This window comes from Somniosus microcephalus, chromosome 6 (assembly GCF_052327205.1).
Source record: "Somniosus microcephalus isolate GS21.2 chromosome 6, FLI_Smic_1.0, whole genome shotgun sequence".
NCBI lineage: Eukaryota > Metazoa > Chordata > Chondrichthyes > Squaliformes > Somniosidae > Somniosus > Somniosus microcephalus.
The window spans coordinates 179,225,168-179,250,074 of NC_140992.1; the positions used below are offsets into that span (position 1 = coordinate 179,225,168).

The window sequence follows — 24,907 nt, forward strand, 5'->3', positions numbered from 1 at the left end:
CCAACCCAAGGAACTAGTCACCCAACCCCCAAGAACTAGTCACCCAACCCCCAAGAGCTAGTCACCCAACCCAAGGAACTAGTCACCCAACCCCCAAGAACTAGTCACCCAACCCCCAAGAGCTAGTCACCCAACCCAAGGAACTAGTCACCCAACCCCCAAGAACTAGTCACCCAACCCCCAGGAGCTAGTCACCCAACCCAAGGAACTAGTCACCCAACCCCCAAGAACTAGTCACCCAACCCCCAAGAACTAGTCACCCAACCCCCAAGAGCGAGTCAACCACCCCCCAGGAGCTAGTCACCCAACCCAAGGAACTAGTCACCCAACCCCCAAGAACTAGTCACCCAACCCCCAAGAACTAGTCACCCAACCCCCAAGAACTAGTCACCCAACCCCCAAGAACTAGTCACCCAACCCCCAAGAGCGAGTCAACCACCCCCCAGGAGCTAGTCACCCAACCCCAGGAACTAGTCACCCAACCCCCAAGAGCTAGTCACCCAATGCCCAGGAGCTAGTCACCCAACCCCCAAGAGCTAGTCACCCAATGCCCAAGAGCTAGTCACCCAATGCCCAGGAGCTAGTCACCCAAACCCCAAGAGCTAGTCACCCAACCCCAGGAGCTAGTCATCCAACCACCAGGAGCTGGTCAACCAACACCAGGAGCTACTCAACCAACCACCAGTAGCTAGACAACAAACCCCAGGAGCTAGTCAACCAACCCCAGGAGCTAGTCAAAAAACCCCAGGAGCTAGTCAGCAAACCACAGGAGCTAGTCAACCAACCCAGGGGCTAGTCACACAACCCCCAGGAGCTAGTCACCCAACCCCCAGGAGCTAGTCAACCAACCCCTGCAGCTAGTCAACCAACCCCCAGGAGCAAGTGAACCAACCACCAGGAGCTAGTCACCCTATAGTCATCCAGCCACTAGCAACTAACCAGCCACTCCAGAACAACCAGTGGGTTGGGGCACTGGCTCCCCAGGTTTGGGAGCAGGAGCAAGCAATCATCAGGAGAGACAGCCCTGCCTGTAGATCCTGCCTCTCCCTCCCTCCTCCCACCCCTGCCTGTAGATCCTGCCTCTCCCTCCCTCCCTCCTGCCACCCCTGCCTGTAGATCCTGCCTCTCCCTCCCTCCTCCCACCCCTGCCTGTAGATCCTGCCTCTCCCTCCCTCCCTCCTGCCACCCCTGCCTGTAGATCCTGCCTCTCCCTCCCTTCCTCCTCCCAGCCCTGCCTGTAGATCCTGCCTCTCCCTCCCGCCACCCCTGCCTGTAGATCCTGCCTCTCCCTCCCTCCCTCCTGCCAGCCCTGCCTGTAGGTCCTGCCTCTCCCTCCTGCCAGCCCTCTGTTTTTTTGTTGGTGTTGGACAATCCCTTTAGTGGATACCTGCGTCACATGTTGATCTTCGGCCTGGTGAATCTATTTCAAGGACATTACACAGGAAGAGTTCAAACAGATTCCCTTACATTTTGTTCCAGCTGATGGAGTTGGGGCAGCACTTGACCGCGGGCCACTCTTGACGGGAAAGTTGCCCTTGCTTCTCCGGGGAACGGACACCATGACGCGCTGGCGTTTGACAGCTGGCACCGCCCGACTTGGTGGGGGGACTCTGTGGTAGTCATACATCCTGTGAAATAACAACAGTGCTGAGTCAGGGACACTGGTAAAATCAAACACTTGAACGTGAGCAGAGCGTACAAACATTGAACAGAATTGTTGGCCCAGGTCCTGGAGATTCAGGGAGTAAATACATCAGCTGTCCAGCCATATAGGTCAGGTTCAATCCCTGGCTTGCAGTGAATTAGTTGGTCACAGTCAGGTTAGCAGTAGCATAATGGACAATCAGAAGACTATAATGTATGGTTTCAATGCACTGATACAATAACACACATATTGCACCTGAAAATGGCACAATACACAGATACTATAAATGATAGTACTCGCATTTATATAGCAGCTGAACACATTGCGACATCTCAGAGCCTCTGTAGTGAAAGTAAAAATCCTCCCTTAAAACTCATGTTTTGTCCCCTTTTGCAAGTCTTTGGATAACTCTAGCTTCCACAGGTTAACAAATTTCATCCAAATATCCAAGTTTTTTTTTCAGTCCAGAAAATTAAGTAGAACAAATTACTCGCATGTTTAAGATCACATCTGCTGCCCTGCTGTGTATCTGACATTCAATGATAGTTCTGGGCTAAAATATATTCAAAATATAAGTATACAGTGTGGCGGAGCCACCAAAGGACTCAGAGCGGTTGTACATAATTCCTTTAACAGCAATGTAGTTACTGTCTGTGCCTGTACCTTTAATTACACTGTTTGACTGTACAATGTCTAGTTACCTTTACAGCGCGGTTTCAACATGATGACGTCATGCCGTTAGTCACGTGATGCCCCAACGGCGGGAAGAACGTGCTGACGTCATGGCGTCAGTCTTCTGACCAGAGGATCAGTCCTCGTGGAGCCCTCAAGGAGAGTAAACCTGTTATTGATGTGTTCTAGCAGTTTCCAGTTTAAACTCGTTTCATTTCATTAAAGTTCATTATTTTAATTGCCTGAGTCGAACTCAGTCTTTTTGATAGGAACCTCCGTTCCTACATTGGTGACCCCGACTTCTACGAACGATTTTCGTGGAAGATTTGACATGGACACGAACGCTGTCACGCTGAAACTGCCACAGTTCTGGGAGCAACAACCAGACGCCTGGTTCATCCAGGCTGAAGCCCAGTTCGCCATTAGGAACATCATCGCGGATCAGACCCGTTATTATTATGTGGTCTCCGCCCTTGACAGCGCAACTGCATCACGGATCATCAGCCTCCTCGGTAGTCCTCCTACTGACAGCAAGTATGATGCAATTAAGGCGCGGTTGCTTCAGGTTTTCGGGCTATCAAAGTCGGAGCGCGCTCGCCGGCTCATCACACTGCCCGGCCTCGGGGATTCCAAACCGTCCGAGCTCATGAGCCAAATGCTCACGCTCTTGGGTGCTGAACCGGAATGTTTCCTCTTCCGGGAGCTTTTCCTCTATCAACTGCCTGAACAGGTTCAGGCTGCCCTGGCCAGCTCCGACATTACAGACTGCACCAAGCTTGCGGCCGAAGCCGATAAGATTTTCACGGTTACCCAGCAGTGCTGCGCGGCCACGAGGCGCCCACCCCCCACAGACGCGGTCCCGGCTTCTCCTACAGCAGGCTGGTGCTCCTACCACACCCGTTTTGGCGCGAAAGCACGATGCTGCCGTTCCCCCTGCAGTTTTTCGCCCAAAAACAAAACAAGAAAGCGCAGGCGGCGTCCCTGGCGACGGATGACCAAGTCTAACGGGCGTTCCGCGGTGGCGATGGCCGTCGGTTCTACGGGGAAACTCCTCTATATCACCGATTCCCTCTCGGGCTGCCATTTTCTTTGTGACACCGGGGCGCAGTGTAGCATTCTACCTGCGTCGAAGCTCGACATGCAGACTGGGAACCTCGGTTTTTCCCTCGTAGCGGCTAATGGCGCAGCTATTCGAACATTCTGAAAGCGGCGGGTCGAAGTCTGTTTCGGCGGTCAGCGCTTCTTTTGGGAATTCGTCACGGCCACAGTCTCACAGGCTATCCTAGGGGCGGATTTTCTGTGTGCCAACAGCCTACTAGTCGATGTCCGGCACCGCCGGCTGATCAACGTGGCCACCTTCCACTCGATTCCGTGCTTCCACGGTACCTCCGTGGCGAGCTCCATTGCCTGTGCTTTCCCTCCTCCGGATGACTTCACGCGGCTCCTCGGGGAGTTTCCGGAGCTGACAAGGCCCACCTTCTCCTCTTCGGCGACGAAACATGGTGTTGAGCATCACATCACCACTACTGGCTCCCCGGTTTATGCGCGGGCTAGAAGGCTCGAACCCGGCAAGCTCGCAGCTGCGAAGGCGGAGTTCAACACGATAGAGCGGCTTGGGATCATTCGGCGATCCAAGAGTCCCTGGTCCTCGCCTCTCCACATTGTGCTGAAACCAGGCGGCGGCTGGCGGCCATGCGGTGACTACCGACGCCTTAACGACGCCACCACTCCAGATCGGTACCCGATCCTGCATATCCAGGATTTCTCGGCCCACTTGGTGGGTAATTCTATCTTCTCTAAAGTCGACCTCGTCCGTGGATATCACCAGGTTCCAGTGCACCCACAAGACGTCCCGAAAACCGCAGTCATCACCCCTTTTGGCCTCTGAGTTCCTGCGGATGTCGTTTGGCTTAAACAATGCAGCACAGGCGTTCCAGTGCTTAATGGACTCCGTTCTTCGAGACCTGCATTTCCTTTTCGTCTACCTTGACGACATACTCATCGCCAGTGCCAGCAAGGAGGAGCACATCTCCCATTTGCGTTCCCTCTTTACGCGCCTCAGCCAACACGGTTTAATCATCAACCCGGCCAAGTGCCAGTTCGGCCTGCAACAAATCGACTTCCTGGGACATCGCATAACATCGGACGGCGCCGTCCCTTTGTCGACGAAGGTTGAGGCGGTTACTTCTTTCCCGCGGCCGTCAACAGTCAGGGCCTTGCAGGAGTTCCTGGGGATGGTCAACTTCTACCACCGTTTCGTCCCCAAGGCGGCTCAACACATGCAACCTTTGTTCGGGGTCCTCAAGGGCAAGTCCGGTAAAGATCCAATCAGCCGGACAGCTGAGATGTTCCAGGCGTTCGGCGCACCAAGAACGCTTTGGCCAACGCAACCATGCTGGCGCACCCACTTCCAGGTGCTACTATCGCCCTTGCCACCGATGCGTCAGACTACGCCATCGGTGCAGTGCAAGAACAGCGGGTCAGCGGCATGTGGCAACCGCTGGCGTTTTTTAGCCGTCAACTACGAAAGAATGAAAAAAAGTACAGCACCTTCGATAGGGAGCTACTGGCCTTTTTCCTCGCCATTTGCCATTTCCGGTTTTTATTGGAGGGGCGTCCCTTCACGGCTTTTGTCGACCACAAACCCCTTACGTTCGCCATGGCCAAGACCGCCGAACCGTGGTCCACTCGTCAACAACGTCACTTGACGTTCATTTCCGAATTTACCACGGACATTCAACATGTGTCTGGTAAGGACAACCTGGTGGCAGATTGCCTCGCCCGTGCGACGGTCCACGCAGTGCACCTGGGAATCGACTACGCCCTCATGGCTGCAGATCAGGCCTCGGAGGTCCAATCATATAGAACCGTTCCCTCTAGCTTCCAAGCGACCAACGTCATCTTCCAGGCCGCAGGTGCCACGCTCCTTTGCGACGTTTCCATGGGAGCTCCGCGACCTATCGTGCCAGTCGCATGGCACCGGAAGGTTTTTGATGCCATACACGGGTTGTCGCACCCGGGGATGAAGGCTTCGCAACGGCTTATGTCGGCCAAGTTTGTCTGGAAAGGTATGCACATCGATGTCCGTGACTGGGCTAATACCTACGTCGTATGCCAGAAGGCCAAAGTCCAGCGTCATGTCAAGGCTCCAGTGGCTGCGTTCACTGTTCCGGAGCGTCGTTTCGACCACGTGCATGTGGACCTCATGGGGCCGCTTCCGCCTTCTCAGGGTTGTACTCATCTCCTCACCATAGTGGACCGCACCACTAGGTGGCCAGAGGCAATTCCTTTGGTTTCCACCACTTCGGCAGACGTTGCTAGAGCTTTCATCTCCTGTTGGGTTGCCCGTTTCTGGGTACCGGCAGACATCTCTTCTGACCGCGGGCCACAATTTTCCTCGGGTCTTTGGAACGCTATGGCTCAGGGGCTCGGTACCAAACTTCATCGCACCATCGCCTATCATCCACAGGCAAACGGCCTTTGCGAGCAATTCCACAGGTCGCTTAAAGCCTCTCTTCGGGCCAGTCTTCAAGGCGCAGGATCGGTGGACAGACTCCCATGGGTCCTGTTGGGTCTTCGTACGGCGCCCAAAGACGACCTACAATCGTCTTCGGCTGAACTCGTCTATGGCCAGCCGCTCCGTGTACCAGGAGATTTCCTCCCTTCTCCCACAGAGCCATGGTCCGCCTCCCAGCAACTCGTTCGCCACCAGGAAGCGGCCAGATGCTTCGCTCCGATACCTACTTCCAATCATGGTTTGCAGAACTCCTACGTGCCACCGGGACTGAAGAATGCGGAGTATGTCTTCATCCGCCACGACGCTCACCAGGATCCGCTCAAGCCCCCTTACACTGGTCCTTTCCGCGTCATCGAACCAGGAGACAAATCCTTTTCGGTCGACGTCGGAGGGAAGCTGGATCACATCTCGGTGGACCGCTTGAAGCCGGCTCACCTGGACCTGGACCACCCTGTTGTAGTCGCTCAACCACCCAAACGTGGCCGACCGCCCGCTGCCGCCGCCCCAGATCAACCAAAGTCGCCTGCCAACTCGACCGCGCTCGCCGCGCCTGCTCAGCCACAACCGACTGCCAACTCGTCCACCGGTCGTCAACTTCCTCTACCAGGGTATCGCAGTCGATCGGACAGGCTCATCAGGCCTCCTCCTCGCCTCACCTTTTCTGTTAAAGACAATTCTGGGGGGGCGGGGGGGGGGGTGCATGTGGCGGAGCCACCAAAGAACTCAGAGCGGTTGTACATAATTCCTTTAACAGCAATGTAGTTACTGTCTGTGCCTGTACCTTTAATTACACTGTTTGACTGTACAATGTCTAGTTACCTTTACAGCGCGGTTTCAACGTGATGACGTCATGCCGTTAGTCACGTGATGCCCCAACGGCGGGAAGAACGTGATGACATCATGACGTCAGTCTTCTGACCAGAGGATCAGTCCTCGTGGAGCCCTCAAGGAGAGTAGACCTGTTATTGATGTGTTCTAGCAGTTTCCAGTTTAAACCCGTTTCGTTCCATTAAAGTTCATTATTTTAATTGCCTGAGTCGAGCTCAGTCTTTTTGATAGGAACCTCCGTTCCTACAACAGAATCGATTTATTCAATTGATCAGGAACAATAAAATAACAGAAACTTCAGGAGGTGGGCAGTGCCTTGAATTGGACAATGACCTCCAGGACCAGGGTTCAAATCCAGGCCAGATGAGGTGGATCAAAGTCCACTGGTTGCTTCTAAGTGCCTGACATGAAATCAGTTTGGGTAGACTCGTCCCAGCTCCTGGTAGCTGTGGGCCAGCAGCACAGAACTGCCAGTACTTGGCACTAAACTGGTGCTCCTCAGACAGGTCACAAGATAGCTCATGTGGACAATGCCACCCTGATGCAGTACGAGATGTGCTCAGGAGCTTGGGGCTGAGGCACACTGTCGGAACAGAGTGCAGTGATAGTTACTCTGCCGTCGCTGTGTGCTACATCTCGCCCGAGTGTTTTGATGTTGACACGGTGCCTGAAACAGGAAGAGTTCCATTTCCCCAGCACCACTATTCCTCATCTTTCAGAGCACAAAATATTGTCACTTAAATTTCACTGAAATGTGAGTGAACGCTGACTCAGTGAGAAATAAGCTGCTATAATTAGGGCGAGTGATCTGGTGTGGTCTGACGTCCCGTGACAGATCATGTGAATTTTCATGTTTGTCATGAGATTCGTTGTGTGATTTGCTGCTCCAGTGCTCCAACTCTATGTACAGAAGTCCCACAGGCAGTCAAAATGCCACTTTCTGAGTGGCTGTGAGCAATGACAAATTTCTTGCCTAGCTATAAGCCCAGAGCTTTAATCAGTGGTGGATTGGAGCCTGTATGCTTGGGCCACTTGTGGATAAGCAGTGTCACTCAACACATGGCCCTGATTGCACTGGGAGCACAGTAACTTGTAATAGGCATTGCTAGATGTTAAACGACCAAGGTCAATCTAGATCGCCTTCTAGGGCACAGTTGGAATCATAAATCGAAGCAGTTAAGAGTCCCTGTTTTCCCATTCCATGAGATGGTATGTGGCAAGTTTAAATGGACGACGACTGAAGATACCAAGGGCCCAAATTAGAGTTCATAGATGGACAGCACTGAAACAAGCAACAACTCCTGAACAACTCTATAGCAAAATCTCAACACTTAATTGTTACATGGGACCATAGAACTTACTCGATGAAAAAAGATATGGCCCATCTAGTTCGCCTTCTACCATCCTGGTAGTCGCATGATACAACGATAATAGAGCTATTGACTAATCACAGCATCAATTAATCTACAACAGACCCAGACATGAGGCGAGAGCTTTGGGAACCAGAGGTCCAAAAATCACCTTATTCCTCCCAAGCCTGCTACACTTACCATATGTCATGTCTCAAATTACTCAGATATTGTATCCCAGAATGTTATTTTCTGAATGAATCAATACTAACTGCTTTCATCATCTCCCTCGGCAACCTGTTCCATAGATTGACCACTCGCTCACTGAAATAATGTTTCCGCAGATTAGTTTTAAATTTACCCCCCTTCAAGCACCGGCTGTGTCCTCTGGTTCTACTGTTCTGGGCAAGGTGACACAGCTTGCTATTGTTCATAAAACTCTCACAGACTCTCTTTCCATTCACTGTTCTTTTAGCTCAGAGGGTTGGTAAGGAAACAGTGGCATTTCCATTACAAAAAGTCCTAGAGATGACACACGCATGCCGATTACAGGGAAGTGATTACAGAGCTCTGAAATAAAAACAGAAAATGCTGGAATGCAGATAAAGCAGCATCTGCGCAGAGAGAGGAAAGCAGGGTTAATCTTGCAGGTCGATGACAGATCACTGGTGTGTTTGGAAAGGCGATAAACAGAGCTGTTAACACTGCATAAATGCTAGGTGTGAGATTTACTTAAGGCATCATCTTGCGCCAGGCGTGGTTAAATATGGCAGCCAAGTAGCTACTTCCCGCCACTTCCTATTTCCCGTTCCCCTTTCGTTAACTCTGAGTCAGAAGGTTGTGGATTCAAGCACCACTCCAGAGACTTGAGCACAAAATCCAGGCCGACACTCCCAGTGCAGTACTGAGGGACTGTTGCACTATCGGAGGTGCCGCTTTTTGGATGAGATGTTAAATTGCCTTCTCAGGTGGACGTAAAAGATCCCATGGCACTATTTCGAAGGAGAGCTGAGGAGTTCTCCCCGGTGTCCTGGCCAATATTTATCCCTCAACCATCACTAAACACATTATCTGGTCATTATCTTATTGCTGTTTGTGATAGATTGCTGTGTGCAAATTGGCTGCTACGTTTCCTACATTACAGTATAGTGATGACACTTCATAAGTACTTCATTGGCTGTAAAGTGCTTTGGGACGTCCTGAGTACGTGAAAGGCGCTATATAAATGCAAGTCTTTCTTTCTTCCGCTGCACACCTGGTGAAGTTAGAGTGGCAGAACAGGAGCACCTCTGAGGAAATTTCCAACCGTAGTTTCTGCCTCAACCACTAACCCTGGAAGTGAATTCCACAGAGTCACAAATCTCGATGTGAAGAAGTTTCCCTTGGTCTCTGTTCTAAATCTCTTGTATTAAATCTGTAGCCCCTCGTTCCAGTCCCCTCAACTACTGGAGGGGGTGGAGGGATGTTGCAGAGCCGAAGCCAGTCAGAACGGCTCTGCAAAGGGTCAAGAAACCCTTCCAAAAATTAAAAACCTTAACTTACCTTGGTCTCTTCGGGCCGCTCTGCTGTTTGACACCAGACGGGCCTCTATCAGAGTTTCAGTAAGATATAGCCTTACAGCGCCGATTAGGCCCCCGCCATTTTGTAGTGGGAGTCTCGGCCAACTTGATAGTCAGCGAAGATAAAATTCCTCCGGACCGGATCGGAGCGACTTCGGCCAGTAAGTCAACTCACCCGATTTTAACCCCTCCCACTTACCGTTCCTGCCTGGCCGGGATGTGTGAATGTTTACTGAAATGACTTACTGAACCTCATTGTCTCAAACTGGTGTGGTATGCAGAAAGCACCACTCCTTTGTCTGGATCTAATCCACAATTCCCAATAACTTGTGGGCTATGTGGATTTATCCTCAGTTAAAATAACAGCCAAAGGAATTGCGTACATATGACATACACTGATATTTGGATGGTGCAATTTCTGTTGTATTGACATGGGGACAATTTTAACTGAACCCACCTGTCGGGAAACTGGTACAACGCTGGTTTTAAACCCCGCCTGATTTTAATCTCCATTGAAGTCAATTAGAGAGTAATATTGGGCAGGGTGTAAAACTGGCGTTCCACCGATCCCGTGGGTTTCCTGCCCACTGAGTTAGGTTAAAATGACCACCACTCTCTTTCTTGCATTTAATCTTGTACTATGGCCCCTCAATTACTGGAAACAGTCTGCTTCTGTCCACTCTGTCCAATCCTTTCATAATTTTAAACACTTGTCATATTGCCCCGTAACCTGCGTTGTTCAATGAAAAAGTCGAATTTTTAAAAGTTTTTCTTCATATTTGTCTTTCCTCATATAAAGCAGTATCCTACTGAATTTGTGCTGCATCCTCTCTAAAGGTTCAATATCCTTCTAATAGTGTGGAGCCTAATGCTACATGCGATACTCTAACTGAAGTCTCATTAAGTTTTATACAGGCTCATCATTGCCTCTTGGTTTTTATATTTCTTGTGACGAAACCTAGAATTCCATTAGCTTTTATTTTAAAAATGACCTTATCAACCTCAGGTGCTATCTTTAATTTCTAGTAAACCTCTAACCCCCAAATCACCTCTGCTCTTCACAGCCTACTTCTATCCAGAGCATAATTACTCCTGCTATTTTTTTTTACTGACTGCATTCCGTTTGTCACTTATTAGTCCATTTTCCCATCTTATCAGAATGCCTTTGCAGCTTCCTTTGGTCTTCTAAAGAATTAACTATACCTTCTATGTTAGTGTCATCTTCAAATTTCGACACTCCTGCCTTTAGGCCTGTATCCAAATCATTGATCTGCACAGAAAACAGAACTGGCCCCAGAACTGAACCCTATGGGACACCACTGCCTACTTTGAAAAACTACCCTTAACTCCTACTCTGTTTTCTGCTTTCCAACCAATTTATAGTCCTGTTTGCTATCTTCTCCCTAATTCCTGCCTCTTAATCTTCTCCAGTAATCTTCCATATCAAAGGCTTCCCTAAAGTCCACGCACACTAAATCTACTGCATTTCCCACATCTCCCACATCTGTTACCTCCGCGAAGAATTCCATGAGGTTTGTCAAGTACGATCATCCCTTTTGAAATCTGTGCTGGCTACTTCTAACTATTTTCTCTTTATCTAAACTTTAAAGAAGATATTAAAAGACCCAAAAGACAATTCAATGTGTAAATGTAATCATATTTTAAAATGTATAATTTTTTGATGTTTTATCTTTTTTTTAAATCCTATTTTGGACATTAGAAATTTTAGTTACTGAGAAACAAAGCAGCCATTTTTTTCAAACAGTGTTTTGAATGATTCCACTGCTTCAACTTTTCTTTTAATAGATAGGTTCTCCTAACTGGTCATTCAGAATTGGTGGTTTTCTTAGTTGTAATTTCTCATTGGCAGTATTTTAGTAGCTTTCCTTACGTTCGATGACTACGTTCCCTGTTTCATCTGTTCTGATTGGCTGCTGTTTCACTTTGAGCCAATCAACAAAGTGTTACAGCAAAAGTGTTACAGCAAACATATGAAAAACAGGAAGTGAGCACTATACGCAAGGGTTTTAATATATTATCAATAGTTATATATTAATGCAGTGTCACATCCAAATACAATCAGATTATTAGGTTGATCTGCTGATAGTTGAAAAGTGTTTCATATTTTTTTGTAAATGGGCAGCATTTTATTCTCACTACTGGTGCCTTCAGCTGCCAAGGCCCTAAGCTCTGGAATTCCCTCCATAAACCTCTCCGCCTCTCTTCCCCTCCTTTAAGATGCTCCTTAAAACTCCAAGCTTTTGGTCACCTGTCCTGCTATCCCCTTCTGTGGCTCAGTGTCAACTTTTGATTGATAACAATCTTGTGAAGCGCCTTGGGACGTTTTGCTAACTTAAAGGCGCTGTATAAATGCATGTTGTTGTTGCTGGTTTTGGTCCTTGCTGTTAGCAGTGGTTTGCACCGACATGAATGTAACAACGCTTTATTCCATGGAGTTATGTGCCACCAGATGGAGCTTTAAATAATAACTGAAGTGTGCTTTTGAGAGACTGGTGATATGCCAGACTGCTGGGAATAAATGGACACACATATCACAAGTACTAGGCTGGTGTCGGGAGCGGTCAGAGCGGAGGTTCAGTGAGTATTTAAACTCACTTTTGTGGGCATTTTTACACAGGCCATTGTCGGGAGCGGTGAGAGCAGAGATTCAGTGAGTATTTAAACTCACTTTCATGGGCTTTTTTACACAGGCCATTGTCAGGAGCGGTGAGAGCGTTGGTTCAGTGAGTGTTTAAACTCACTTTCGCGGGCTTTTTTACACAGGCCATTGTCAGGAGCGGTGAGAGCGTTGGTTCAGTGAGTATTTAAACTCACTTTCGCGGGCTTTTTTACACAGGCCATTGTCAGGAGCGATGAGAGCAGAGATTCAGTGAGTATTTAAACTCACTTTTGCAGGCTTTTTTACAGAGGCCATTGTCGGGAGTGGTGAGAGCGGAGTTTCAGTGAGTATTTAAACTCACTTTCGCGGGCATTTTTACAGAGCCTTTCTCGCAGACCAGCGATGGCGTTCCAGAGCCACGTCACGATTCAAAACGTGATGCGGGCAGGAGGTAACAGCTGATTGGGTGAGTACTTATACTACTCTATAGTTTACAGTTAAGGTTCATAGTTTACAAAATTTAGACGGTCTTCATTTTATGGTTATAGTTTCTGAGGTCTCTGTTGTGTAGTGGGGAGTGCTAGGAAACAAGGGCCCTTGAGTATATCATTTAATTGTAGTATAATTGGCGGTATTCATTTAATTTAAATTAATTAAAGGGTAAGTCATGGCAGCAAAGCTCGACCCCGTGGCATGCTCCTCCTGCACTATGTGGGAAATCAGGGACACTTCCTGTGTTCCTGACGACCATGTGTGCGGGAAGTGTATCCAGCTGCAGTTACTGGCAGACCGCATTGTGGAGCTGGAGCTGCGAATGGATACATACTGGAACATTCGCGATGCTGAGGACGTCGTGAATATCACGTTTAATCAGTTGGTCACACCGCAGGTAAAGGCTGCACAGGCAGGAAGGGAATGGGTGACCGCCAGGCAGAGTAGTAGGCGCAGGCAGGTAGTGCAGGGGTCCCCTGTGGCCATCCCCTCCTCAAACAGATATACTGCTTTGGATATTGTTGGAGAGGATGGCTTATCGGGGGAAGGCAGCAGCAACCAACTTCCTGGCACCATGGGTGGTTCTGCTGCACGGGACGGGAGGAAAAAGAGCGGGAGAGCTATAGTGATAGGGGATTCTATTATAAGGGGAACAGATAGGCGTTTCTGCGGCCGCAAAGGAGACTTCAGGATGGTATGTTGCTTCCCTGGTGCAAAGGTCAAGGATGTCTCGGAGCGGCTGCAGGGCATTCTGGAGGGGGAGGGTGAATAGCCAGTTGTCGTGGTGCATATAGGTACCAACGATATAGGTAAAAAACGGGATGAGGTCCTAAAAGCTGAATATAGGGAGTTAGGAGGTAAATTAAAAAATAGGACCTCAAAAGGTAGTAATCTCAGGATTGCTACCAGTGCCACATGCTAGTCAGAGTAGAAATAGAAGGATATTTCAGATGAATACATGGCTAGAAGAATGGTGCAAGGGGGAGGGACTCAAATTCCTGGGATGTTGGAACCGGTTCTGGTGGAGGTGGGACCAGTACAAACTGGACGGTTTGCACCTGGGCAGGACCGGGACCGATGTCCTGGGGGAGTGTTTGCTAGTGCTGTTGGGGAGGGTTTAAACTAAAATGGCAGGGGGTTGGGAAGCTGTTCAGGGAGTCAGAGGAAAGGGAAGCAAGGATAGAAGCAAAAGACAGGAAGGAGAAAAGCAAAAGTGGAAGTCAGAGAAATCAAGTGTGTAAATCAAACATGGCCCCAGTAAACAATAATTCTAAAAGGTCTAAGAGTGTTAAAAAAACAAGCCTGAAGGCTTTGTGTCTTAATGCGAGGAGCATTCGTAATAAGGTGGATGAATTAGCTGTGCAAATAGATGTAAACGGATATGATATAATTGGGATTACGGAAACATGGCTTCAGGGTGACCAAGGCTGGGAATTCAACATCCAGGGGTATTCAATATTCAGGAAGGACAGGCAAAAAGGAAAAGGCGGTGGGGTAGCATTGCTGGTTAAAGAGGAGATTAACACAATAGTAAGGAAGGATATTAGCTCTGATGATGTGGAATCTGTATGGGTAGAGCTGAGAAATACCAAGGTGCAGAAAACGTTAGTAGGAGTTGTATACAGAACCCCAAACAGTGATGCTGAGGTTGGGGATGGCATTAAACGGGAAATTAGAGATGCGTGCAATAAGGGCACAGCAGTTATCATGGGGGACTTTAATCTACATATAGATTGGTCTAACCAAATTAGTAACAATACTGTGGAGGAGGAATTCCTACAGTGTAGACGGGATGGTTTCCTGGACCAATATGTCGAGGAACCAACTAGAGATCAGGCCATCTTAGACTGGGTATTATGTAATGAGAAAGGATTGATTAGCAATCTTGTTGTGCGAGGCCCCTTGGGGAGGAGCGATCATAATATAATAGAATTCTTCATTAAGATGGAGAGTGAAGTAGTTGATTCAGAGACTTGGGTACTGAATTTAAATAAAGGAAACTACGATGGTATGAGGTGCGAGTTGGCTATGATGGATTGGGGAATGTTACTTAATGGGTTGACGGTGAATAGGCAATGGGAAACATTTAAAGATCGCATGGATGAACTACAGAATTTGTTCATCCCTGTTTGGCATAAAAATAAAACAACAAAGGTGACGCAACATTGGCTAACAAGGGAAATTAGGGATAACATAAGATCCAAGGAGAGGACATATAAATTGGCCAGAAAAAGCAACAAACCTGAGGATTGGGAGCAGTTTAGGATTCAGCAAAGGAGGACAAAGGGATTAATTAAGAGGGGGAAAATAGAGTATGAGAGTAAGCTTGCAGGGAACATTAAAACTGACTGTAAAAGCTTCTATAGATATGTGAAGAGAAAAAGATCAGTAAAGTCAAGCGTAGGTCCCTTGCAGTCAGAATCAGGGGAATTTATAATGGGGAACAAAGACATGGCAGACCAATTAAATACATACTTTGGTTCTGTCTTCACAAAGGAGGACTCAAATAAACTCCCAGAGATGTCGGGGAACATAGGTCTAATGAGAGGGAGGAACTGAATGAAATCAGTATTTGTAGGGAAATAGTGTTAGGGAAATTGACGGGATTGAAGGCCGATAAATCCCCAGGGCCTGATAATCTACATCCTAGGGTGCTTAAGGAAGTGGCCCTAGAAATAGTAGATGCATTGCTGGTCATCTTCCAAAATTCTATAGACTCTGGAACAGTTCCCATGGATAGGAGGGTAGCTAATGTAACCCCACCATTTAAAAAAGGTGGTAGAGAAAAAATGGGGAATTTTTGACCGGTAAGCCTGACATCGGTAGTGGGGAAAATGCTAGAGTCCATTATAAAAGATGTAATAGCAGAGCACTTGGAAAACAGTGACAGGATCGGACAAAGTCAACATGGATTTACAAAAGGTAAATCATGCTTGACTAACCTACTGGAATTTTTTGAGGATGTAACTGGTAGAATACATAAGGGAGAACCAGTAGATGTGGTGTATTTGGACTTTCAGAAGGCTTTCGATAAGGTCCCGCATAAGAGACTAGCGTGCAAAGTTAAAGCACAAGGGATTGGGGGTAAGGTACTGACTTGGATAGAAAACTGGTTGGCAGACAGGAAGCAAAGAGCTGGAATAAACGGGTCTTTTTCCGAGTGGAAGGCAGTGACTAGTGGGGTACCGCCCAGTTATTCACAATATATATTAAAGATCTAGACGAGGGAACTAGATGTAATGGCCCAGAAATTCGGGTCTCCACAGGTGAGTACGCACGGGGTACTCACCCGTAAGCCCAATGGAAGCGCCGGTTTCGTGCATGCACTGCGCATGCGCGGGAAACTGCCACTTCCGTTCCCCTGAAAGGGGTTCAGAAGTCGAACGCGTGCACAGGAGAGGCTGCGCGTGCGCATGGAACTTACGTTTTTTTTGCAGGTTTTCCCGGGAGGGTAAGTCTCCAGAAGTTAGACATGTAAAAAGCAGTCGCAAGGCCTGCTTTTTACAAGGTAAGTGGTGAATTAATTAAAATTAAAACATTTTTTATACAGGTTTATTATTTTTAAATACTTTAAAGAAATGTAAGTTTACTTTTAGCCCCGTTAGAAAATGTAATTAATTTTTTCAAAAATTTAAATGATTGTTTAAAATAGTTATTTCATGTAATTTATAGTTTATTTTAAAAATGTGATTTAAAAAAAAAATTATTTGAAGATTTAGTGATGTTTTGGGGTTCATAGTATTTATAGGTTTGACAGGTCTTCCTGTCAAACTTATGAATGAAGCATTCCCTGCTACCATTGGCTCTCCATGTCCCACGTGATCCCAGGGGACGCATTGAACTAATTGCGCCCCTGGGATATGCAAGCACTGCGCGCTGGCAGTTGGAGGAGGCCCAGGATCGCAATTCCACGGGGGCCCACAGCTCAACGGCCGGCGCGCAAGCTAAGTGCAGATCGGAGGCTTGCACCTGCGGGAAACCTCCGACCCGAATTTCTGGGCCAATATCTCCAAGTTTGCAGACGACACAAAGCTGGGTGGGCATGTGTGCTGTGAGGAGGATGCAGAGAAACTCCAGTACGATTTGGACAGGTTGGGCGATTGGGCAGATGCAGTATAATGTGGATAAATGCGAGGTTATCCACTTTGGTGGCAAAAACAGGAAGGCAGATTATTATCTGAACGGCAATAGATTGGGAGAAGGGGAAGTGCAACGAGACCTGGGTGTCGTTGTGCACCAGTCGCTGAAGGTAAGCATGCAGGTGCAGCAGGCGGTTAAGAAGGCAAATGGTATGTTGGCCTTCGTAGCGAGAGGGTTTGAGTACAGGAACAAGGATATCTTGCAGCAGTTGTACAGGGCCTTGGTGAGACCACACCTTGAGTATTGTGTGCAGTTTTGGTCGCCTTATCTGAAGAAGGATGTTCTTGCCATGGAAGGAGTGCAGCAAAGATTCACCAGACTGATACCTGGGATGGCAGGAATGACGTATGAGGAGAGATTTGGTCGATTGGGCTTATACTTGCTGGAGTTTAGAAGAATGAGAGGGGATCTCATTGAAACTTATAAAATTCTAACAGGACTAGACAGACTAGATGCAGGAAGGATGTTCCCGATGGCCGGAGAGTCCAGAACCAGGGCTCACAGTCTAAGGATAAGGGGTAAGCCATTTTGGACAGAGATGAGGAGGAATTTCTTCACCCAGAGAGTGGTGAACCTGTGGAATTCTCTACCACAGAAGGCAGTTGAGGCCAATTCATTAAATATATTCAAGAAGGAGTTAGATATATTTCTTAAGGCTAAAGGGATCAAGGGATATGGGGAGAAGGCAGGGACAGGGTACTGAGTTTGGATGATCAGCCATGATCTCATTGAATGGCGGAGCAGGCTCGAGGGGCCGAATGGCCTACTCCTGCTTCTATCTTCTATGTTTCTATTACTGAGATAAAATTAGTGTGAAAGGTTTAGAGGGAGCAGAATTCTTAAAATGCATTCAGGAGAACTTTTTTAGCCAGTACGTAGCAAGCCCAACTAGAGAGGGCGCAGTTCTGGACCTAGTTTTAGGGAATGAAGCTGGGCAGGTGGAAAGGGTATCAGTGGGAGAGCATATTGGTGGTAGTGATCATAATTCAGTTAGATTTAGCGTAGTTATGGAAAAGGATAAGGATAGACCAAGAATAAAAGTTCTCAATTGGGGAAAAGCTAATTTTACTAAGCTGAGATGTGATTTAGCCAAAGTGGACTGGAGACAGAAACTTGAAGGTAAATCAGTGTCAGAGCAGTGGGAGGCATTCAAGGAGGAGATAGTGAGGGTTCAGAACAAGTCCTGACGAAGGGTCTTCGACCTGAAATGTTGACTCTGTTTCTCTCTCCACGGATGTTGCCTGGTCTGCTGAGTTTTTCCAGCGTTTTCTGTTGTTATTTCAGAACAAGTATGTTCCTTTAAAGAAAAAAGGTGTGACTAACAAATCTAGAGCTCCCTGGATGTCAAGGGGCATATAGGGATGGATAAAGAAAAAAAGGGAAACTTATGAGAGATACTGAGGGCTCAATACATAGAAACATAGAAGATAGGAGCAGGAGTAGGCCATTCGGCCCCTCGAGCCTGCTCCGCCATTCAATGAGATCATGGCTGATCATCCAAAATCTGTACTCTGTCCCTGCAGAAACCCTAGTGGAGTATAGAAAGTATAGGGGTGATATTAAAAAGGAAATTAGGAAAGCAAAGAGAGGGCATGAAAAAATATTGGCAGTAAAATCAAGGAAAACCCAAAGATGTTTTATAAGTACATTAAGAGCAAGAGGATAACTAAAGTAAGAGTAGGGCCTATTCGGGACCATAAAGGTAACCTGTGTGTGGAAACGGAAGCCATGGGTATGGTTCTTAATGAATACTTTGCATCTGTTTTCACAACAGAGAGGGACGATGCAGACATTGCGATCAGGGAGGAGGAGTGTGAAATATTGGATGAAATAAACATAGTTTGGACCCAAGGAGTTACTATGGATAGATTAAAATTGACCCAGACAAAACGAAACGGTTCAGGTTGGTCAAAGATCGATTCCTTTTATTACACTCACATGCATTGGGCAGATGCATGGCAGATGCAGTATAATGTGGATAAATGCGAGGTTATCCACTTTGGTGGCAAAAACAGGAAGGCATATTATCTGAACGGCAATAGATTGGGAGAAGGGGAAGTGCAACGAGACCTGGGTGTCCTTGTGCACCAGTCGCTGAAGGTAAGCATGCAGGTGCAGCAGGCGGTTAAGAAGGCAAATGGTATGCTGGCCTTCATAGCGAGAGGATTCGAGTACAGGAGCAAGGATGTCTTGCTGCAGTTGTACAGGGCCTTGGTGAGACCACACCTTGAGTATTGTGTGCAGTTTTGGTCGCCTTATCTGAGGAAGGATGTTCTTGCCATGGAGGGAGTGCAGCGAAGATTCACCAGACTGATACCTGGGATGGCAGGAATGACGTATGAAGAGAGATTGGGTTGATTAGGCTTATATTCGCTGGAGTTTAGAAGAATGAGAGGGGATCTCATTGAAACTTATAAAATTCTAACAGGACTAGACAGACTAGATGCAGGAAGGATGTTCCCAATGGCGGGGGAGTCCAGAACCAGTGGTCACAGTCTAAAGATAAGGGGTAAGCCATTTAGGACAGAGATGAGGAGGAATTTCTTCACCCAGAGAGTGGTGAACCTGTGGAATTCTCTACCACAGAAGACAGTTGAGGCCAATTCATTAAATATATTCAAGAAGGAGTTAGATATATTTCTTAAGGCTAAGGGGATCAAGGGATATGGGGAGAAAGCAGGGACAGGGTACTGAATTTGAATGATTAGCCATGATCGCATTGAATGGCGGAGCAGGCTCGAGGGGCCGAATGGCCTACTCCTGCTCCTATCTTCTATGTTTCTATGTAAGTGGCCATTCCCATGCCTGAAACATAGAAAAAGGAAGTGAAAAGCCCATTCTTATTCATTGTTATACATCCTAACATACATCTATTTTAATGTTACTTTTCACTCATTGAAATTTATGCCCTCTGGTCCTACTTTTCTGGGTAAACTTGAAGGGCTGCGTTTATTTGCACCTCAAGTGGGTTGGACCAGATCTGTCATTGGTCCCTTTGTAGGACAAGACACGCCCAATAATTTGCCTGGAATGTGTAATTTGATCTTGCCTGCTGGAGAGTAATTCGAAGTCTCGGCAATTGTGTAATTTGATTCAGTCATTGTCACAGGCAGGCTCCCCGAGCCAAGCTGCTCCAGTGCAGCCACAGTAGTGACGTCTACCCGTTAATGTGGAGGGCCACTGGGAAAAGCAAGGTAACTCTGACACGGCCACATGCAGCCTGCCCTGTCGACCTCCTCCCAATCATCAGTTAAGTGATATAACATAAAATGCTGGAAATGCTCAGCAAGTCATTGCAAGATATAGATGTGTTTAAGGGGAAGATATATAAGCACACAAGGAAGAAAGGATTAGAAGAGTAAGATGAAGTAGGGTGGGAGGAGGCTCGTGTGGAGCATAAACGCCGGCACAGACCAGTTAGGCCGAATGGCCTGTTTCTGTGCTGTAAACTCTATGTCAATCTATTATTATTATAATAAGTCAGGCAGCACCTGTGGAAAGAGAAGCAGAGTTAACGTTTCAGGTCGATGACCTTTCATCAGAATGTGAAACTATAGGCCCAGTAATTCTGGTCCCAACGCGTGAGTACGGACGGGGCACTCACGCGTGGGCCCGTTGGAAATGCCGGATTTCAGCATGCACAGCGCATGCGCGGAAAACCGGCATTTCCTCTCCTCTGAACCAAGGGGTTAAGAGGCGGTTCCCTAGCGACGTTTGAGGCAGCGCGTACGCGTTGAACTTCGTTTTTTTTGACAGGTTTGTCTGTGCGTGAAGGCCTCCACTTTTTACGAATGTAAAAAGCAGACGTAAGGACTTAGTTTTATAAGGTAAGTGGTCTAATAATTAAAGTTAGAAATTTTTTTCCACAGGTTTATTATTTTTAAAGAATTTACAGTAAGGTAAGTGTATTTTTGGACCCGATTTCTTGAAAAAAAAATTTTGTCAGAAATTTGAATAATTGTTTAAAATAGTTTTTTAAAGTTATTAATAGTTAATTTAATTATTGGAATGTTTTTTTAAATTTTATTTAAAGTTTAAGTAGTTTTTTGGGCGCCCGAACTTTTCATGAGTTTGACAGGTCTTATGTCTAACTCATGAATGGACTTCTGTAAACTCCCATTGGTTGCCCAGTGCTCACGTGATCCCAGCCGGCTCATCGCACTAAGTACGCCGCTGGATCACGCACGCACAGCGTGCCGGGAGCTGAACCGGGCCACAGACCGGAAATCCACGCAGGCCCAGTCTTCAAATGTCAGCGCGATATGTAAGTGTAGGTCGGGGGCTTGCACCCATGGGAAGCCCCCGACCCGAATTTCTGGGCCATTAACTCTGTTTCTCTTTCCGTAAATGCTGCTGGATTTGCTGAGTGAAATCCACAGCAGTGACTATTTTACATAACTTGAGCTGCAAGGTTGGATTCGTGAGGCGTATTTCATTCAACGAGAATAGGTGAGGATGACGTCATTGCAAGTGACATCACTTGCAGAACCATAGACTTTAGCGGGCGCTGAGAATGATATCATCGAGTGCCAGGCTTATGCGCTGGATGACATCAAAGGTCAACCGAAAACCGGAAGTGCCCACACTGTCGCTAATCACTCCGTCAAACTAAACACTCTGGATGGGTGCTGCGGTGACTGATGGGTCACGGATTGTTCACAGGTTTATTGGGTATGAAGTGAACAGTGACAGTAGCATGACTTCAGGATTTTGTCCAGTCCAATGATGTGACTGGTCACAAACGCACCGGGCCTTCCGCGAAATAAACCACTGCCGTTCATGTTCAAGCGCATGATCCAGGTCTAGGGGGGAGGAGAGTGAGAATGTGGTGCGGGTGTAAAGGGGTGTGGGTGGGGTTGGAAGAACGTGATCCACGTGTAACAGAGGGGGGAGAATGTGATCCATCTTTCCATCTGGATTACATTCTCGCTTTCATCCCACCCGCCCCTTAAGACCTGGATCACATTCTTCCCCCATCCCCACGGTTCTCTCTGTGCTCCCTGCCCCGCACGAGTTCCTGACCTTCTACCCCACCCCGAGTTCCTGACCTTCTCTCCCACCCCGAGTTCCTGACCTTCTCTCCCTCCCCCGAGTTCCTGACCTTCTCTCCCTGCCGAGTTCCTGACCTTCTACCCCACCCCAAGTTCCTGATCTTCTACCCCACCCCGAGGTCCTGACCTTCTACCTCCTCGAGTTCATGACCTTCTACCTCCCCAAGTTCCTGACCTTCTCTCCCACCCCGAGTTCCTGACCTTCTCTCCCACCCCGAGTTTCTGACCTTCTACCTCCCCGAGGTCATGACCTTCTACCTCCCCGAGTTCCTGACCTTCTACCCCACCCCAAGTTCCTGACGTCTCTCCCCCGAGTTCCTGACCTTCTACCCCACCCCGAGGTCCTGACCTTCTACCCCACCCCGAGTTCCTGACCTTCTCTCCCACCCCGAGTTCCTGACCTTCTACCCCCCCGAGTTCCTGACCTTCTACACAACCCCGAGTTCCTGACCTTCTACCCTACCCCGAGTTCCTGACCTTCTCTCCCACCCTGAGTTCCTGACCTCTCCCCCGAGTTCCTGACCTTCTACCCCACCCCGAGGTCCTGACCTTCTACCCCACCGAGTTCCTGACCTTCTACCCCACCCCGAGTTCCTGACCTTCGACCCCAACCCGAGTTCCTGACCTTCACTCCACCCCGAGTTCCTGACCTTCTACCTCCCACCCCGAGTTCCTGACCTTCTCTCTCCGAGTTCCTGACCTTCTACCTCCCACCCCGAGTTCCTGACCTTCTACCCCACCCCGAGTTCCTGACCTTCTCTCCCACCCTGAGTTCCTGACCTTCTCTCTCCCCCGAGTTCCTGACCTTCTCCCCCACCCTGTGTTCCTGACCTTCTCTCTCCCCCGAGTTCCTGACCTTCTACCCCACCCCGAGTTCCTGACCTTCTCTCCCCCCCGAGTTCCTGACCTTCTACCCCACCCCGAGTTCCTGACATTCTCTCCCACCCTGAGTTCCTGACCTTCTACCCCACCCTGAGTTCCTGACCTTCTCTCCCACCCTGAGTTCCTGACCTTCTACCCCACCCCGAGTTCCTGACCTTCTACCCCACCCCGACTTCCTGACCTTCTACCCCACCCTGAGTTCCTGACCTTCTACCCCACCCTGAGTTCCTGACCTTCTACCCCACCCCGAGTTCCTGACCTTCTCTCCCACCCCGAGTTCCTGACCTTCTCCCCCCCCCCGAGTTCCTGACCTTCTACCCCACCCCGAGTTCCTGACCTTCTACCCCACCCCGAGTTCCTGACCTTCTACCCCCCCGAGTTCCTGACCTTCTACCCCACCCCGAGTTCCTGACCTTCTCCCCCACCCCGAGTTCCTGACCTACTACCCCCCCGAGGTCTTGACATTCTACCCCCGAGTTCCTGACCTTCTACCCCACCCTGAGTTCCTGACCTTCTACCCCACCCCGAGTTCCTGACAATCTACCCCACCCCGAGTTCCTGACCTTCTACCCCCCCCCCCCGAGTTCCTGACATTTTGCCCCACCTGAGTTCCTGACCTTCTCTCCCCCCCGAGTTCCTGACATTCTACCCCACCCCGAGTTCCTGACCTTCTACCTCACCCTGAGTTCCTGACCTTCTACCCCACCCCGAGTTCCTGACCTTCTACCCACCCCGAGTTCCTGACCTTCCCTCCCACCCCGAGTTCCTGACCTTCTCTCCCACCCCGAGATCCTGACTTTCTACCCCGCCGAGTTCCTGATCTTCTACCCCACCCTGAGTTCCTGACCTTCTACCCCACCCCGAGTTCCTGACCTTCTCTCCCACCCCGAGTTCCTGACCTTCTACCCTCCCCCGAGTTTCTGACCTTCTACCCCACCCCGAGTTCCTGACCTTCTACCCCACCCCGAGTTCCTGACCTTCTACCCCACCCAGAGTTCCTGACCTTCTACCCCACCCCGAGTTCCTGACCTTCTCTCTCCCCCGAGTTCCTGACCTTCTACCCCACCCCGAATTCCTGACCTTCTACCCCACTCTGAGTTCCGCACCTTCTCCCCCCCGCCCCCGAGTTCTTGACCTTCCTCCCCTGAGTTCCTGACCTTCTTCTCCTGAGTTCCTGACCTTCTCTCCCCCCAATTCCCTCTCCTCTTCCCCTGATCCCATCTCATCTCTTTGCTCCGATCTCCTGACCTTCCCCATGCAAAAAACGTTTTATTTCAGATTTCCAGCATCCGCAGTATTTTGCTTTTGTATTAGTGAGGAAACGTGGTTCAGGCCGCAGGCTACAGCCCTGCAGCTAGGCACATGCCTGGTTGGAACATCAGGTGTCCATGCATGGCCGCAACATTGTGTGCGCAAGCGCGGCTCCGGTGGCGGGGCGGGGCGGTGTCTAGTTCTGCTCCGCTCCCACACAAGTGTACATGCACAGAACGACTCAACTTGTTCATGTAAATAATCACTCCGAACTCGAAGCAATATTCTTGGTTTACTTTATCTATACCGTGTAATAGTTTATATACCTCAGTGAGGTCTTCTTTCTATACTGTAGAGTTTGACGTTTGCTAATCTTTCCTCATAGCTCATCTTTTTTGGCACCATCATGCTTGTTCCTCCTTGCAACATCTCTAAAGCCTTTTATGCGAGTAGAATTTTACGCAGTGCTCCAAGTGTGGTCTGACACTGTGCAGCTTGGCATGGCCTCTGCAGACTTTACTGTTCTGGCACGTATCCTGATACTCTATTAGCTTCTCTACATTGTCCAGACATTCTACATATATTTGGACCAACATGCATTTATCAGTGTTGATCATTTTTAACAGTGTTAAATTACATTTGTCATGGGACTACCCAATTGCACAGCCAAATTAAATCCTTCTGTATATCTTCCGTTCCATCCTCCAGCTCCACGGCTTTCCCGAGTTTAGCCTTGTCAGAAAGTTGGACCAGGTTACATTTGGTTTCGACATCCAGGTCACCAATATAGAATTGAAGCAATTGGGGTCTGAATACTGAACCCTGCAGGACGCCAATCCATCTGACATTATGGGAGAATTTTAACCCCCACTCCCCCACGATGGGCGGGAGAGGGGCGACA

At 48.5% G+C, this 24,907-nt stretch overlaps 1 protein-coding gene across 1 annotated transcript in view; it reads right to left on the bottom strand.

Annotated features, from left to right (window-relative positions):
- The window catches only part of LOC147116230 (RNA-binding Raly-like protein), a 1,022,237-nt gene that overhangs the window by 102,248 nt on the left and 895,082 nt on the right, over positions 1-24,907 (bottom strand). Inside the window, exon 5 of the mRNA XM_085991011.1 lies at positions 1,468-1,628. Within this exon, the coding sequence (XP_085847137.1) occupies positions 1,468-1,628 (161 nt within the window). The remainder of the gene's footprint in view (positions 1-1,467; positions 1,629-24,907) is intronic.